The sequence below is a fragment of the Mesoplodon bidens genome (assembly GCF_964165515.1).
Source record: "Mesoplodon bidens genome assembly, chromosome: 15".
Lineage (NCBI taxonomy): Eukaryota > Metazoa > Chordata > Mammalia > Artiodactyla > Ziphiidae > Mesoplodon > Mesoplodon bidens.
The window spans coordinates 21,660,596-21,673,044 of record NC_138171.1 but is presented as its reverse complement, the minus strand read 5'-3'; the positions used below and the strand labels follow the sequence as shown (position 1 = coordinate 21,673,044).

Here is a 12,449-nt window from a genome sequence, read left to right as displayed (position 1 = left end):
TTATTTATTTTTGGCTGAGTTGGGTCTTCGTTGCTGCGCGCGGGCTTTCTCTAGTTGTGGCGAGAGGGGGCTACTCTTCGTTGCAGTGTGTGGGCTTCTCATCGCGGTGGCCTCTCTTGTGGCGAAGCACGGGCTCTAGGCGCGCAGGCTTCAGTAGTTGTGGCTCATGGGCTCAGTGGCTGTGGCTTGCGGGCCCTAGAGCGCAGGGTCAGTAGTTGTGGCACACAGGTTTAGTTGCTCCGCGGCATGTGGGATCTTCCGAGACCAGGGCTTGAACCCATGTCCCCTGCATTGGCAGGCAGATGCTTAACCACTGCGCCACCAGGGAAGCCCAAGATTACCCTTGAGAAACCCTGTTTGTCCTCCCAGGCCCACTCCAGTCCTGCCTCCCTCTCCTTCCACAGCCTCATCTTGTGGGAGGATGTGCACCCCACCCTCTTCCTGGAGCCAGGAAAATTCCAGGGCTGGGCTACCAGAGGCCATCTTGGTGATGCATCCTAGGGCAGAGATGGGTGCACATTCTCAGGATAATGACATTCAGGGGAGGCGCTAGCCATGGTCACTCTGGGCTGTCTTCTAGATGCTCTATCTGAAATCAGAGCATCTCAAGCCTCTTCTCACTGTCCTCCCACACCACCTGCTGGATGGGGACAAGGCTCCCTAACCTCCAGCCCCAACCATAGCAGAACCCAATGACGCCAGGCACCAGAGGCTGTGCCTAAAGAGAGGTCGGGCTTGGGGGTGGGTCTGAGGAGCTGTGGTGGGGAGGGGAAGAAGGCAGAGATCATGGGAGAGGGAGGTGGTCCTCTCTGGGGTTCCTTGAACTTGAGACAGATGCTCATGTCTGTTGGAGAAGCCAAGTGACAGAGTAGAGGTGCAGCAGACAGTCCCCCTCCCTTACCCCTTCCTTGTGCACTAACTGGCCTCCAGCAGGTGATTCTCTTTGCCCGAGGCCAGTGGCGTCAGTGGATAAATTACATGTGGTCATTCACTTGACAGCACCCCCTTTATTCCCTTCCCAGACTCGCTCCCCTGCTCTTCCGCCAAATAAAAGCGCACTCAAATCCTTGTGTGGTCTGTTTCGTAGGACCCTAAGACAAGAAGCCACTCCCCCAATCTCCCCACCCTGGGTTCTATTATGAGGGCAACTTTGCCCCTTGTGCCCCAAGGGGAAGCTTACATACCCCTGAACCCCAGGTGGGCATCGGGTCTGCCTAAGTCGGAGATCTCTGGAAGGATCTGTACCAACAGCTCTTTCCGTGATGAGACTCCAGGGTTTTGGAGTCAATCTCACACTCTTCCGTGTCCTGCCCTGCCCTCCCCTCTCACTATTCTGAATGTGAGAGTCGCATCTTCCCAGAGCTTCCTGGGGCCGGGAGCAGGCGTGAGTTCTTATCCACCGAGCACGGGCCAAACTCAGTAGCCACGTCCTGACGGATGGTCCAGGGCTCCCCAGCTCTGTCTTTAGCTGGGCCCCACCCGAACCATACCCATCCCTGCCGGAGCCTGGTGTGATTGACGGGAACTCCCAGCTAGAGGGATGCAGGGGGACTTGTGTGGGGTGAGTCCTCCAGAGACGTCTGTGAGTCCGTCCCCTCCGAGGAGAAGCTGCCCGCAGTGGGCCAGGGGATCTGACTCTGCCTGGGGAGCCGCTGCCAGGAGAGGAGGGTGGTGAGAAAACGCTCAGGGGCAGGATCCAGGGGCCCATGCGGGCTTCTGCCTTCATCAGCTTCAAAAGCCTGGCCAGCTTCCTGGGGTGGAGGGGCTGCTTGGAAATTTCTGTTCTGTACACGTCCGGGGGTCCAAGGAGGCCAACAGGATTTTGGCGAATGATCCAGACCCAGTGAGTCCTGGAGGGGCAGGTCCCATCTTCCCTTGTAAGTGACTTCTCCATTCAGGTCCTGGTCCTCGGCGGCCGCCCCTCTGAGTTCCCGGCCCGCCGGGTGGGACGGGGGACCTGCCGGGCGTGGACAATGGGCCAGTGCCTTCTTCAGGAGGGTCTGGATCTCCTCGTGCCTCTCTCGGGCCTCCTCCCACAGGTCCTGGCCCAGACCCTCCCAGCTCAGAGAGGCCACCTGCAGCCGCATGGCCGTGAGCTTCTCAGCAGGGAACTCGGACGTCAGGCGCTGCAGGTAGCGGTGGAGGCGGCGCTGGTCCCCAGGGCTGGCCCTTTGGGCCTTGCCCAGCCTGAGCTGGGCCATCAGGTCCTGGCAGTCCATGTGGAACCAGGTCATCTGGGAGACAAGAAGAGAGGGAGATGGGGGTTCCATGAGGCCAGGGATATGCCTCTCTGAGCCAAGAGGAGGCTTAAAGAATAAATATAGCTAGACTGAATTAATACAAAAATGTCCAATCAGTGTTAGGGCCTCTCTTAGCACAGCTGTGATTTTCTCCACTGCTGATGACGACAATATTTCCCTTTCTTCCCCAGGGAACACCACCCTCCGTTACCCACCGGGAAACAGTCCCCAGCACCCTTGGGATCTTCAGGCACAGTCTTACAGACTTAGGGGCCAGCAAGGACTCACCCCTCTCTGGGGCTCAGTTTCCCCCTCAGTAAAGTAGAGGTTGTGATACATAATCCTGAAAATTTGAGTGCCGAAAATTTGGATTCTCAGATTGTATGAACCCCTCATAAGTGGTGCTGAGGGAGGAGTCTGGCTAATATTTATTGAACACTGACTGTTTGCCAGGCTCTGTGCATCTCATGTAGGATCACACTGAACCAGCAGCCCATTTTACAGAGGAGGAAACTGAGGCTCACACACGTGATATCACTTGTCCCAGGTCACGCTGCAAGTCAGGGAGGAGCTGGGATTCAAACTCAGCTCTGACCAGCCCTCAAGAGGGTATCTTCCAAGCACCTCCTTGCACAGGAGAAACTGGCCCAGGCAGGGCCCTGCCCTTGCAGTCACACAGTGAGACTGTCAGCCAGCCCAGGCCCGGAGGCCCCCTCACTCTGGCCGGGCCTCTGCCACATTTTAGGATCCTGCCTGTCCCCACTTCACCCACAAAATGTCTGCAGGCTGCAAAGGAGCCAACATGTTCCCAGCAGCTCGTGAAAAACATCATCTTTCTCTCCATTAATTTAGAAGCAAGCTGTTAGGTAGTGGGGATTGGAGAACAATTTTCTCCGAGGAAACCATCTTTCCGCGGATTAAGGGAACTTGTCTTTAGATAAATGGCTTCATATTTGCAGAAGCACATTGAGCTCATGGCTGGGAAAGGGCTCCATAGATCTCCGTTAGTGACACAATTGTGTTATTATTATTTAGTGCCAAAGCTGCCGCGTGCCTACTCTCCACCTGGGGCTGAGCCCAGCACTGAGCTGTCCTGTCTGTCCGTCTGTCCGTCTGTCTGGGACCAGATATTCCAGGCCAAGCTGGACAGAGGTGGAGAACACCTCAGAAGTCATCTTGCCCCACCCCTTGCTGTGTGGATTAAAATTCAGGGCCAGAGAGGAGAAGGGGCTGTCGAGGGGAAGAGCTTTCCAGGCTGAGGGAACAGCCAGTGCAAAGGCCTCAGTGCTGGAGCCAGTTTGCTTTCTCCAGGGAAGGCTGATGGGGCTGAAATCAGCTAAAATTAGTAAACAAGGGAGAGAAGCTTCCAGATCCCCTTAACCCATGAGGCATTACTCCTCCTACCACTACTACTAATGACAATAATAATATCGGTGTTAAAAATAATAATTCCAGATTTGAGCAAAGTCGGGTGTAGGGGCGGGGGGAGGGGTTACTTACGTTTAATTTAATTCTCACTTCTCTGCACTAGAGCCAGATGACCTGGGTTTGAATCTCAACTCTGCCACTTCCTAGCTGTGTGACCCTGGGTAAGTGACTTGATTTCTCTGTGTTTCCTGCCTCACAGGGTTGGAGTGACCCTAAAACCATATGTGAAATGACTAGAACAGGGCCTGCAGACAATAAGAACTCCGTACCTAAGCACTGGTTATTATTATTATCATCATTCTTCTTCTTTCTTTTTTTTTTTTTTTTTTGCGGTATGCGGGCCTCTCACTGTTGTGGCCTCTCCCGTTGTGGAGCACAGGCTCTGGACGTGCAGGCTCAGCGGCCATGGCTCACGGGCCCAGCCGCTCCACGGCACGCGGGATCCTCCCGGACCGGGGCACGAACCCGTGTCTCCTGCATCGGCAGGCGGACTCTCAACCACTGTGCCACCAGGGAAGCCCCATCGTTACTCCTGACAAGGAGCTGAGGCCCAGAGCAGTGAAGGCCACTGCTGAGATCGCAGAGCCCGGGCAGGCCTATCCCTGACTAAGTCTCAGACCCTGCTGCCATCGCGCCCTCTAACTTCTGAACAGCTGGGCGCGGGGGATCCCTTCGCTGCCTCTGCCCACATCTACCTCCCTTGCCTGAGGGAGACAGAGAGTGGCCTGTCCTTCCAGTGCCCCAGGTGTGAATTGACCGAGTCCCTCCCGCTGCCCCCGAAGCATCTGCGTTCTTGGTGCCCTGTGTGCTGGGCTGGCCTGACAGCTGGGAGGCTGGGGTCAGCCCCTTCCCATGCTCCATCGTCAGTGGCCAGTGCGAGGGGCAGCTGAGGGCACTGGGCCCAGGCCAGAGGTGTGGGTTCTTCTCTCATCCGGGTTACAGCTCTCTCAGGCTGCTCCCTTGCTCCCCCTAGGCCTCAGTTTCCCCATCAGAAAAAAGAGGGATTTGGCTAAATGGATTTAAGAGGGGCGGGGGCTCGGAAGTCAAATCCTGCTTGACCAACTGGGCTAGGGGATGTTGAGAAAGCCACTTTCCTCTTTGGACCTCAGTTTCCTCATCTGTAAAATGGAAACAATGTTGGTGCCCCTCCCTCACAAAGATACGATGAGAATTAAATCGGGCAAGGTGTGCAAAGTGCTTTTAGGAGGGTCTGGCGTGGTGAACACAGTCAATAATGTGGGCTACCCCATAATAGTCATCTAACCCTCATCACCATCGTCATCACGTCTGCTTGGACACAAGAACTGCTTGTCATTTCCCTCCCCTTTGGAGAAGAACATAGCACATGGACACATCTGGGTTCAAATTCCAGCTCTTCTTTTCTCTAGCTGTGTGGCCTTGGGCAAGATGCTGCCCCTCTCTGGGCCCTCAGTTTCCTCATCTGTACAATGGAGCTGGTCAACCTTGCCACACTGGGTTCCAAGAGACGACAGATGCAAAGTAACGGAGTTATTCTTGCTTCCTAACTCACCTCTGCCCGTGTCCCCGACCCTTGCCCCAGTAGCCCTACCCCCTCCTCCTCCCTCCTGGCCAAACGCTGGGTTCCTGGTGAGGACTGAGGCCTCTGTTCTGAGGATGCTCAGAGCAGCCTCTGGGCCCACCCTCAGCCAGCTGTCCCTCCCTTCCTCCCCCAGCTGTCCCCTCCAACCCATCTGTGCAGGGCAAGGTGGGGCATGGGAAAGAGCACAAGAATGGTGCCATGCCTCGCTGTGTGACCTTGGCTAAGTGATGGCACGTCTCTGATCCTGTTTCCCTAACACTGCAAGAGAGGGGTGGGACGAGATCAAGGTTCTGAGCCTGGTCCTGACCCTGTGAAGTTGCCTGCAGAGGTCTATGTGTGGAGGGAAAGTCTATGGCTTTGATCAGATTCTCAGAAATCCCCAGGATACTTCCCCTAATCCCAATGTTTAAGAAGCAGGTGATTTCCATTGAGAGATGATATCCGGGTCACTGGGAGACTGCCTGTGTAGTGGGACAAGCTGGGGTCAGGGATTAGCTGGACCTGGTTTAAGGAGGGTAACTTAACCTTGCAAACCTTGTTTCCCTTCTGGAAAATGCAGGTAATGCGTTTTCCCCCTCACGGGACTATGGAATGAAAAGAGCCTAGTGCTGTGTCTAGGCTGTTCCCTGCCCCCACCCTATGTCCTAGGTGTTGGGAGGGGAGTCTGTGCAGGTGGGCCGCCAGGCTCACCTTCTTGCAGAAGTGGTGGAGGTGGAGCAGCGTCTCCAGGTCTGTGCGTTGCCGCTCGGCTGCCATGTAGAAGTGGGTCAGCTTAGCCTGGAAGGCCCGCTGGGTGAAGGTGAAGCCTGCCAGCTCCAGAAGCTCTGTTCCTCCCGCCTCCCTGGCCCTGGCTGCAGCTCCCAGCTGGACCGCCTGCTTGCACAGCTCCAGGCCACGGCGGTACTGGGCCTGAGCAGGGAGGGGAGGGGTGTCTACTCAGCTCCAGCCTTACTACTGGGTTATGAGACTTCCTGAGCCTCAGTTTCCTCATCTATAAAATGGGAACCCAGGGTTTACTTTGCCTGTTGGGATTCTGCTTAGCGTCATCCCCTTCTGGCAAAATTCTCCAACCCCAGAGTCTGGGTTACAGGCTCCTCATCTGTGTCCCCACAGTTCTCCCTTTCTGGCTATTTCCCTGTTGCCCCCAGCCCCCCATCTTGTCCCCGCCCTCTACTGGCCCGGAAGTTCCCCAAGGGCTGAAACAGAGGCTGAATCACCCTGTGCCCCAGGATCCAGCACATCAAGGATGCAGATTCTCTCCCCCCACCCCAGCTCTCTGAGGCTGACTCAGTAGGGCTACGGTAGGACCCTGGAATGTGTATTTTAAGAAACCCTCCAGGCATTCTGAGATGGGTCATCTTTGCACTTGGTAGTCAGGGAAGGCTCCCTGGAGAAGACAATATCTAAGCTGAATGCTTTGTGTTCCAAGTTGCTCTCCTCACTGTCTTGGGAAGCTTTCTTCCACTTTCCCGCCTCCACAACTTTTCCCCAGCAGTGCCACCCCCGTCTCCTGCCCTCTCTATCTGCTCCCACCACCCACCTCAGTTTTCTAAACATACCGCAGCCTGAAGGAAGAAGTCCTCAAACTCTGCGTGGGCTTTCTCCACTGTCTCCAAGCTTCCGTCCTTGGGGGTCAGCACTTGCAGGCACTGGCTTCCTTCCTGCTCCATCCAGTTGCTGACCTGGGGCAGGGGAGGGAGGTTTGGACATGAGAGGCTGCTGAGGAGACATCCTTAGGCCAGTTCACCGCCTTCCTGGGAAGCTGAAGTCTTGTCCTCAGTCATCTGGGGGCTGGGCCTATGCCACTGGCCTGGACTGAAACCCTCCCAACTCTGGGGAGAAGAGACAGCTTGGGGTGGGGGTGGGGCGTGGTTCACACCATCCAAACAGCGCCAGAGGAAGGTGCACGGACCTGCCATGAACTCCCTATGTGAACTGCGTAAGTCCCTTCCCCTTTCTGGGCTTCAGTTTATTCAGTGACAAAATGGGGTAGATGTGAGGATTCAAGGAAGGACAGAGGGGATAAAATGGCTCTCGATCCCATAAGCAGGAGTCTTCTTCGTATTCTGGGGTGTCTTAAAAGAGCATCACCCACTTTATCCTCACAAAGCCCCATGCGGCAGGCACTAATATTATCCCCCATTGAACAGGTGAGGAAACCGAGGCACTGAATAGTTAAATACCTTGTCTAGGGTCACACCGCTAGTAAGTGCTAGAGCCAGCATTGGAACCAGGCCTTCTGGTTCCAGGCACACTGTGTCCCACGGCCCAGAGCATGAAGGGGTGCGTTGGTTCTAGGCATCAACAGCTGGACAGAGTGGTGCCAGGTGTGGGCTCCAGGATCAGACCCCTAGGTGTGCGATCATGGGCAGATGACATAATGTCTCCCAGTCTCAGTTTCCTTATCGATGAGTAGGAGAAATCCTAGCATCTTCCCCACATCACTGGTAAGGGATGAGGTTGGAAAGCAGTGATGGACACAAAGGCTCTGGCCCAGGGCTTGGGGCAAAGTTGGTGTTTAAGAAATGCAGCTTCTGGAGTTATGTCTTCACCTATCAAGCACTATGGAGTGCATGTCATGTGCTCCAAGAATGCCTGCCTGGTGTCGTTTTACCAGAGCAAAGCGCCTGGCTGGGGTGGGGCCTGGAGAGGTAGGAGCCGCCCACCCCCGCTCATGTCCCAGGGCCAGCCTCCTCCTCCTCTCTCACCTGGTGGATGGCAGCTTCCAGGTGGCCCAGGCGGACGCGGAGCTCCAGCCTCCTCAGGAGGTGGTTGGACACAGTGACAAGGACATGCAGCTGTTCATCCACAAGGCTGTACAGGGCAGCAGCTTCGGCCAGATGGCTCCTGGGAGGCCGAGTAGTGTGAGAGAAAATCCAAGATGCTGACCCCCTGCCCTGAAGCCCCAGCACTCCTGCCCAGCATAGGCATGCCTCCCCAGCTCCCACCAGCTCTGTGGCCCTGGCCTGGGTATTTCAGCTGCTGACTTGCTGTGTGAGCTTGGGCAGGTCCCTACACCGCTCTGGGCCTCAGCCTTGGCCTTCCGTGGGACTGGGAGGACCAGAGGACACAGCGAGAAACCAAATGACCCTCCCTTTCCCCAGGAGGGTAGGAACCGAGCTGGAGAGACCTGGGTTCAAATCCCAGCCTTGCTACATTCTAGGAACAGAACCTTGTGCAAATTTCTCAACCTTTCTGTCTCCATTTCTTCAGCTATAAAAAATGGGGATAACAGAACCCATTTCACAGGGGGGTTGTGAGAATTAAATGATCTAACCCCTTGGCTCTCAACCCTGGCAACACAATTAGAACCTGCTCTGGGAGCTTTAAAAATCTCAATGCCCAGGTCCCTCCCCGACCCACCGGAGTCCTGCTCAGAGAGTGGCCTGGACCTCAGCGCTTTCCAAAGCTCCTCAGGCAAACCCACCCTCACTCACTCAAAACACTTAACACAGTGCCTGGCCCACGGTGCTGTTAGCGCTTGTTATTTCTTTTTTTTTTTTTAATTAATTTTTATTGGAGTGTAGCTGATTTAAAATGTTGCATTAGTTTCTGCTGTACAGCAAAGTGAATCAGTTATACATATACATATATACACTCTTTTTTAGATTCTTTTCCCATATAGGTCACTACAGAGTATTGAGTAGAGGTCCCTGTGCTATACAGTAGGTTCTTATTAGTTATCTATTTTATATACAGTAGTGTGTATATGTCAAGCCCGATTTCCCAATTTATCCCTCCCCCCCTCTTCCCCCTGGTAACCACGGGTTTATTTTCTACTTCTGTGACTCTATTTCTGTTTTGTAAATAAGTTCATTTGCTTATGTGGAATCTAAAAAAATGGTACGAATGAACTTATTTACAAAGCGCTTGTTATTTCAATTGTAATGATGACAAGTGGGTGTAACACACCTCTCCACTCTGGCCTCTATTTTACAGATAGGAAAACATTTACACTTAGGAAAACTGATCCTCCAGAGAGAGGTTCTGACTCACATACATGATCAAAGCCAGCAAGACATAAATGAAGGGGTGCAGATGGGATTTCAGGAGAAACTTGGATGAAGGGAGGAATCTCAGGGCTTTCCCAACACCCCTCAAATCCCACCCCACCCTCCTCTGCCCTTGGGGTCCTTTAGAAGGAAAAGGAAAAAGAGGAGATGGAAGAAGAGCCTGTTTTCCTGGAGGGAGCCTTGCCCTAAGCCTCCTTATCTGACTGTAGCTTCCCACAGGTCACTGCCCTCCCATGGAAGGGGTGAGCACCCAGGGTGCATTAACGGGATGGAAAATGCCAGTCTGTCTGGCAAAGGGAGGGAGAAACGGGCGGGCAGGCAGGAGCTGCCTGAGAAACACGCAGCGGCTCACGTGGGACCACAGCGCCCCCTGGTGGAGCTGCTGGTGGCCAACGGTCTGGAGGGGCCTATGTTGGACCAAAGGGGCTTGGGGGCCCAGTCAGTGAGGCAGGGGCATGCTGGGAAAGGCAGTGCCAGCCCCACCAGGCTGTGTGAGGGGCAGTGAGGACAACTCCACACCGAGCACCAGGGTCCACTGCTGCCCAGCGCTCACATCAGCATGAATCTCTCTGTGGGCAGAGCTCAGGGTGGTGTGTTCAAGATTCTGGGCTAGGCTGCCTGGGTTCAAGTCTCAGCCCCACCACATCCCAGCTGTGTGGCCCTGGGCAAGTCACTTAACCTCTCTCTGAACCTCAGGCTCCTCCACTGTAGAATGAGGATAACACTAGGAGCCCCTTCGTGGGTGGGAATTAACCACATTAATATTCTTAAAGCTCTCAGAACAATGCTGTGTTCATACTAAGTGCTATTGGGAGGAGGAGGTTAAATAAATTAAATGTTCTTGGATTATGCAAACTTTGTAATTGTGTTCGTTCTAACAGAGATAAAATATATACAACTACTGGCTGATTTAATGACTGATTTGCACCTCTCTCCCAAATTTAAGAAAATTGGCTCTTTCTAGGAATGCGTATTTCTTGCTCTGTGGTTCTGTGACCCTGGCACAGCACGAGGTTCCCCTGGCCCCTGCCACGAAGGGTAGGGCAGTGCAGGGGTTAGCGCTCAGCTGGTCTGGCTGTTACTTCCCTTTGCTTAGCCTCAGGTATTTATCAGCCAAATAGGAGGATATGAGCCTCACATGGTCTTTTGAGGAATAAGAGGTGGGCTCTTAAAGGGGCTCAGCCCAGTGTCTGGGTCAGAGAGCGTCCTTGGTCCATGACAGTGACCAGAAATGGGGGTGCTGTCCTCTGATGCCTGGGCTGAGGAGGGGCAGCAGAGAAGGGACTTGCCAAGGTATAGGCTGGGGGCCCGTGATCAGGCCTCAGCCCAGGATATGGGCCCGGCAAACACCCCATCCTGGGCATCTTCAGAGCCCACCCTATGTGTCCCCTCAGCGAAGTGACCCCAGCCCCGAGTCCCAGCCTGGGGAACAGGATGGGGCGGGGAAGGAAAAGCCTGGTGTCTGTACCTGACATCCGGGTTGAAGTTCAGCCTGCTGCCTTCCTGTCGCAGCCTGGCCAGGGTGGCTCCGCCTTCCCGCTGGAGGCCCAACAGGCCTGGGTCCCTCAGCACAGCCTCCATCAGCTCCTTGGACTTGCTCAGACACTTGGACGCCTCCTGCCAGGGTAGGGAGGTAGTCTGAGGCTCAATCCCCACTTTCCTTCTATAACCTTCCAGGGCTCCCCACACTCCAATCACGCCTGACTCCCCCAGTTTGGCGTTCAAGGTTCTACAGAAAGTCTCTCCTTTCTATCTCTAAAACATCTCCGCAAGTCGAGCTTCCTCTCATCACCGTGGCAACCTCACTGGTCCACGCACCTTCATCTCTTGCTGGGATGCCCATCCCAGCCTCTTCACTGATATCTCTGAGGCACTCTGGCTCCCCCTGCAGTCTGTTCTCTGAATGACAACTGGATGGATCTCAAAGTGCCAATCTGATCATCCCAGTGCTGCTGCTTAGAACTCTCCAGCGGTGTCTCTGCCCATTTAGAATCAAATCCCAACCCAACTCCTCCCTGATACAGCCCCGTGGATCCAGAAGATCCTCTCGTTCTATCCTCCCCTCCCCCACTCTGTTCCACACTGGCCTCCTTGCTCTTCCTGAACAGACCAAGCACAGACCAAGTCCCATGGCTCCGTCTCATCCTTCAAGGCTCAACTTCTATACCCTCCTTCCCCATTTTTCTCAATCTTACTTTCACAGCATTCAGCATCACTTGTAATGACATGTCCATTTCTGTTTATTATTTAAATTATGACCTCTCGCACTGTACCATGAGCCCCATGAGGGCAGGGACAAGTCGATTTGCCCCAGGCTGGGTCTCCAGGCCGTGACACATGGTGACTGTCCACTAAATATCGGTTGAATGAATGAATGAAAACAGAGCCCCTTCACTGAGCCCTTGGTTCATGAAATAAGGGATGTGGTGTGGTTTCCCCACCTCAGGCTCTTGTCTCACCTGCACCCCTCCAGGGGGGTCACCCTTCTCAAACTCCTTGATGGAAGCCTTTAGCAGCGAGGAGGCCTGGCGGAGGTCAGCAAGGAAAGGGTCCAGCTTCTGCAGAAAAGGAGGCAAGAGTGGGGATGTGAGCCTGGGCTGGTGAAGAGCGTGCCTCGCCCCTCCTCCCACCAGGAGGACACGCAGCGTGGTGGTTCTCAAACTTTATCTGCATCAGAATCACCTGGAAAGTCAGTTAAAAAGCAGGCTGCTGAGCCTTCCTCCTGAGTTTCTGGTTTAGTTTCTCTGGGGTGGGTCCTGAGAGTGTGCATTTCTAACAGGTTCCCAGGTGACGCTGATGCTGCTGGTCCAGGGACCACAGTTTGAGAACCACTCATGCTGGGAATGAGAGAGAAAAAGAGAGAAGACAGGCCTGACCTACTCCCAGGCCTGTGGGAGAGGGAGTGGTAGGAGGGGGTGAGAGGGCAGGGGTAGAGGACATCCTCTCCAGGTCCCACTTCAGCCCAGCTCCACCACTTACTAGCTCTGAGGCCTTGGGCAAGTTTCTTAACCTCTCTGTGCCTCTACTTCCTCTTCTGCAAAATGGGACCATTTCCCCATTTCCTCCCTTAGAGGCTTGTGGGAGGACTAAATGGGTTTATTTGTGTCAGGCACTTAGAATAGCACCGATACTCATCCTCATTATCAGTTTTATATGCTGGCTCTATAGGTAAGATTTCATTTAAAGGGAAGGTTTTAAAGCAAAAAT

The 12,449-nt window shown here is 54.3% G+C and overlaps 1 protein-coding gene across 1 annotated transcript in view; it reads right to left on the bottom strand.

Moving 5' to 3' along the window:
- Positions 1-963: 963 nt before the first annotated feature.
- The window catches only part of KIAA1755, a 42,850-nt gene continuing 31,364 nt past the window's right edge, over positions 964-12,449 (bottom strand). Inside the window, exons 9-14 of the mRNA XM_081256503.1 lie at positions 11,702-11,800; positions 10,711-10,859; positions 7,938-8,076; positions 6,789-6,911; positions 5,920-6,138; positions 964-2,234 (exon numbers count right to left, since the gene is read on the bottom strand). Of these exons, the coding sequence (XP_081112629.1) occupies positions 1,533-2,234; positions 5,920-6,138; positions 6,789-6,911; positions 7,938-8,076; positions 10,711-10,859; positions 11,702-11,800 (1,431 nt within the window). The 3' untranslated portion in view covers positions 964-1,532. The remainder of the gene's footprint in view (positions 2,235-5,919; positions 6,139-6,788; positions 6,912-7,937; positions 8,077-10,710; positions 10,860-11,701; positions 11,801-12,449) is intronic.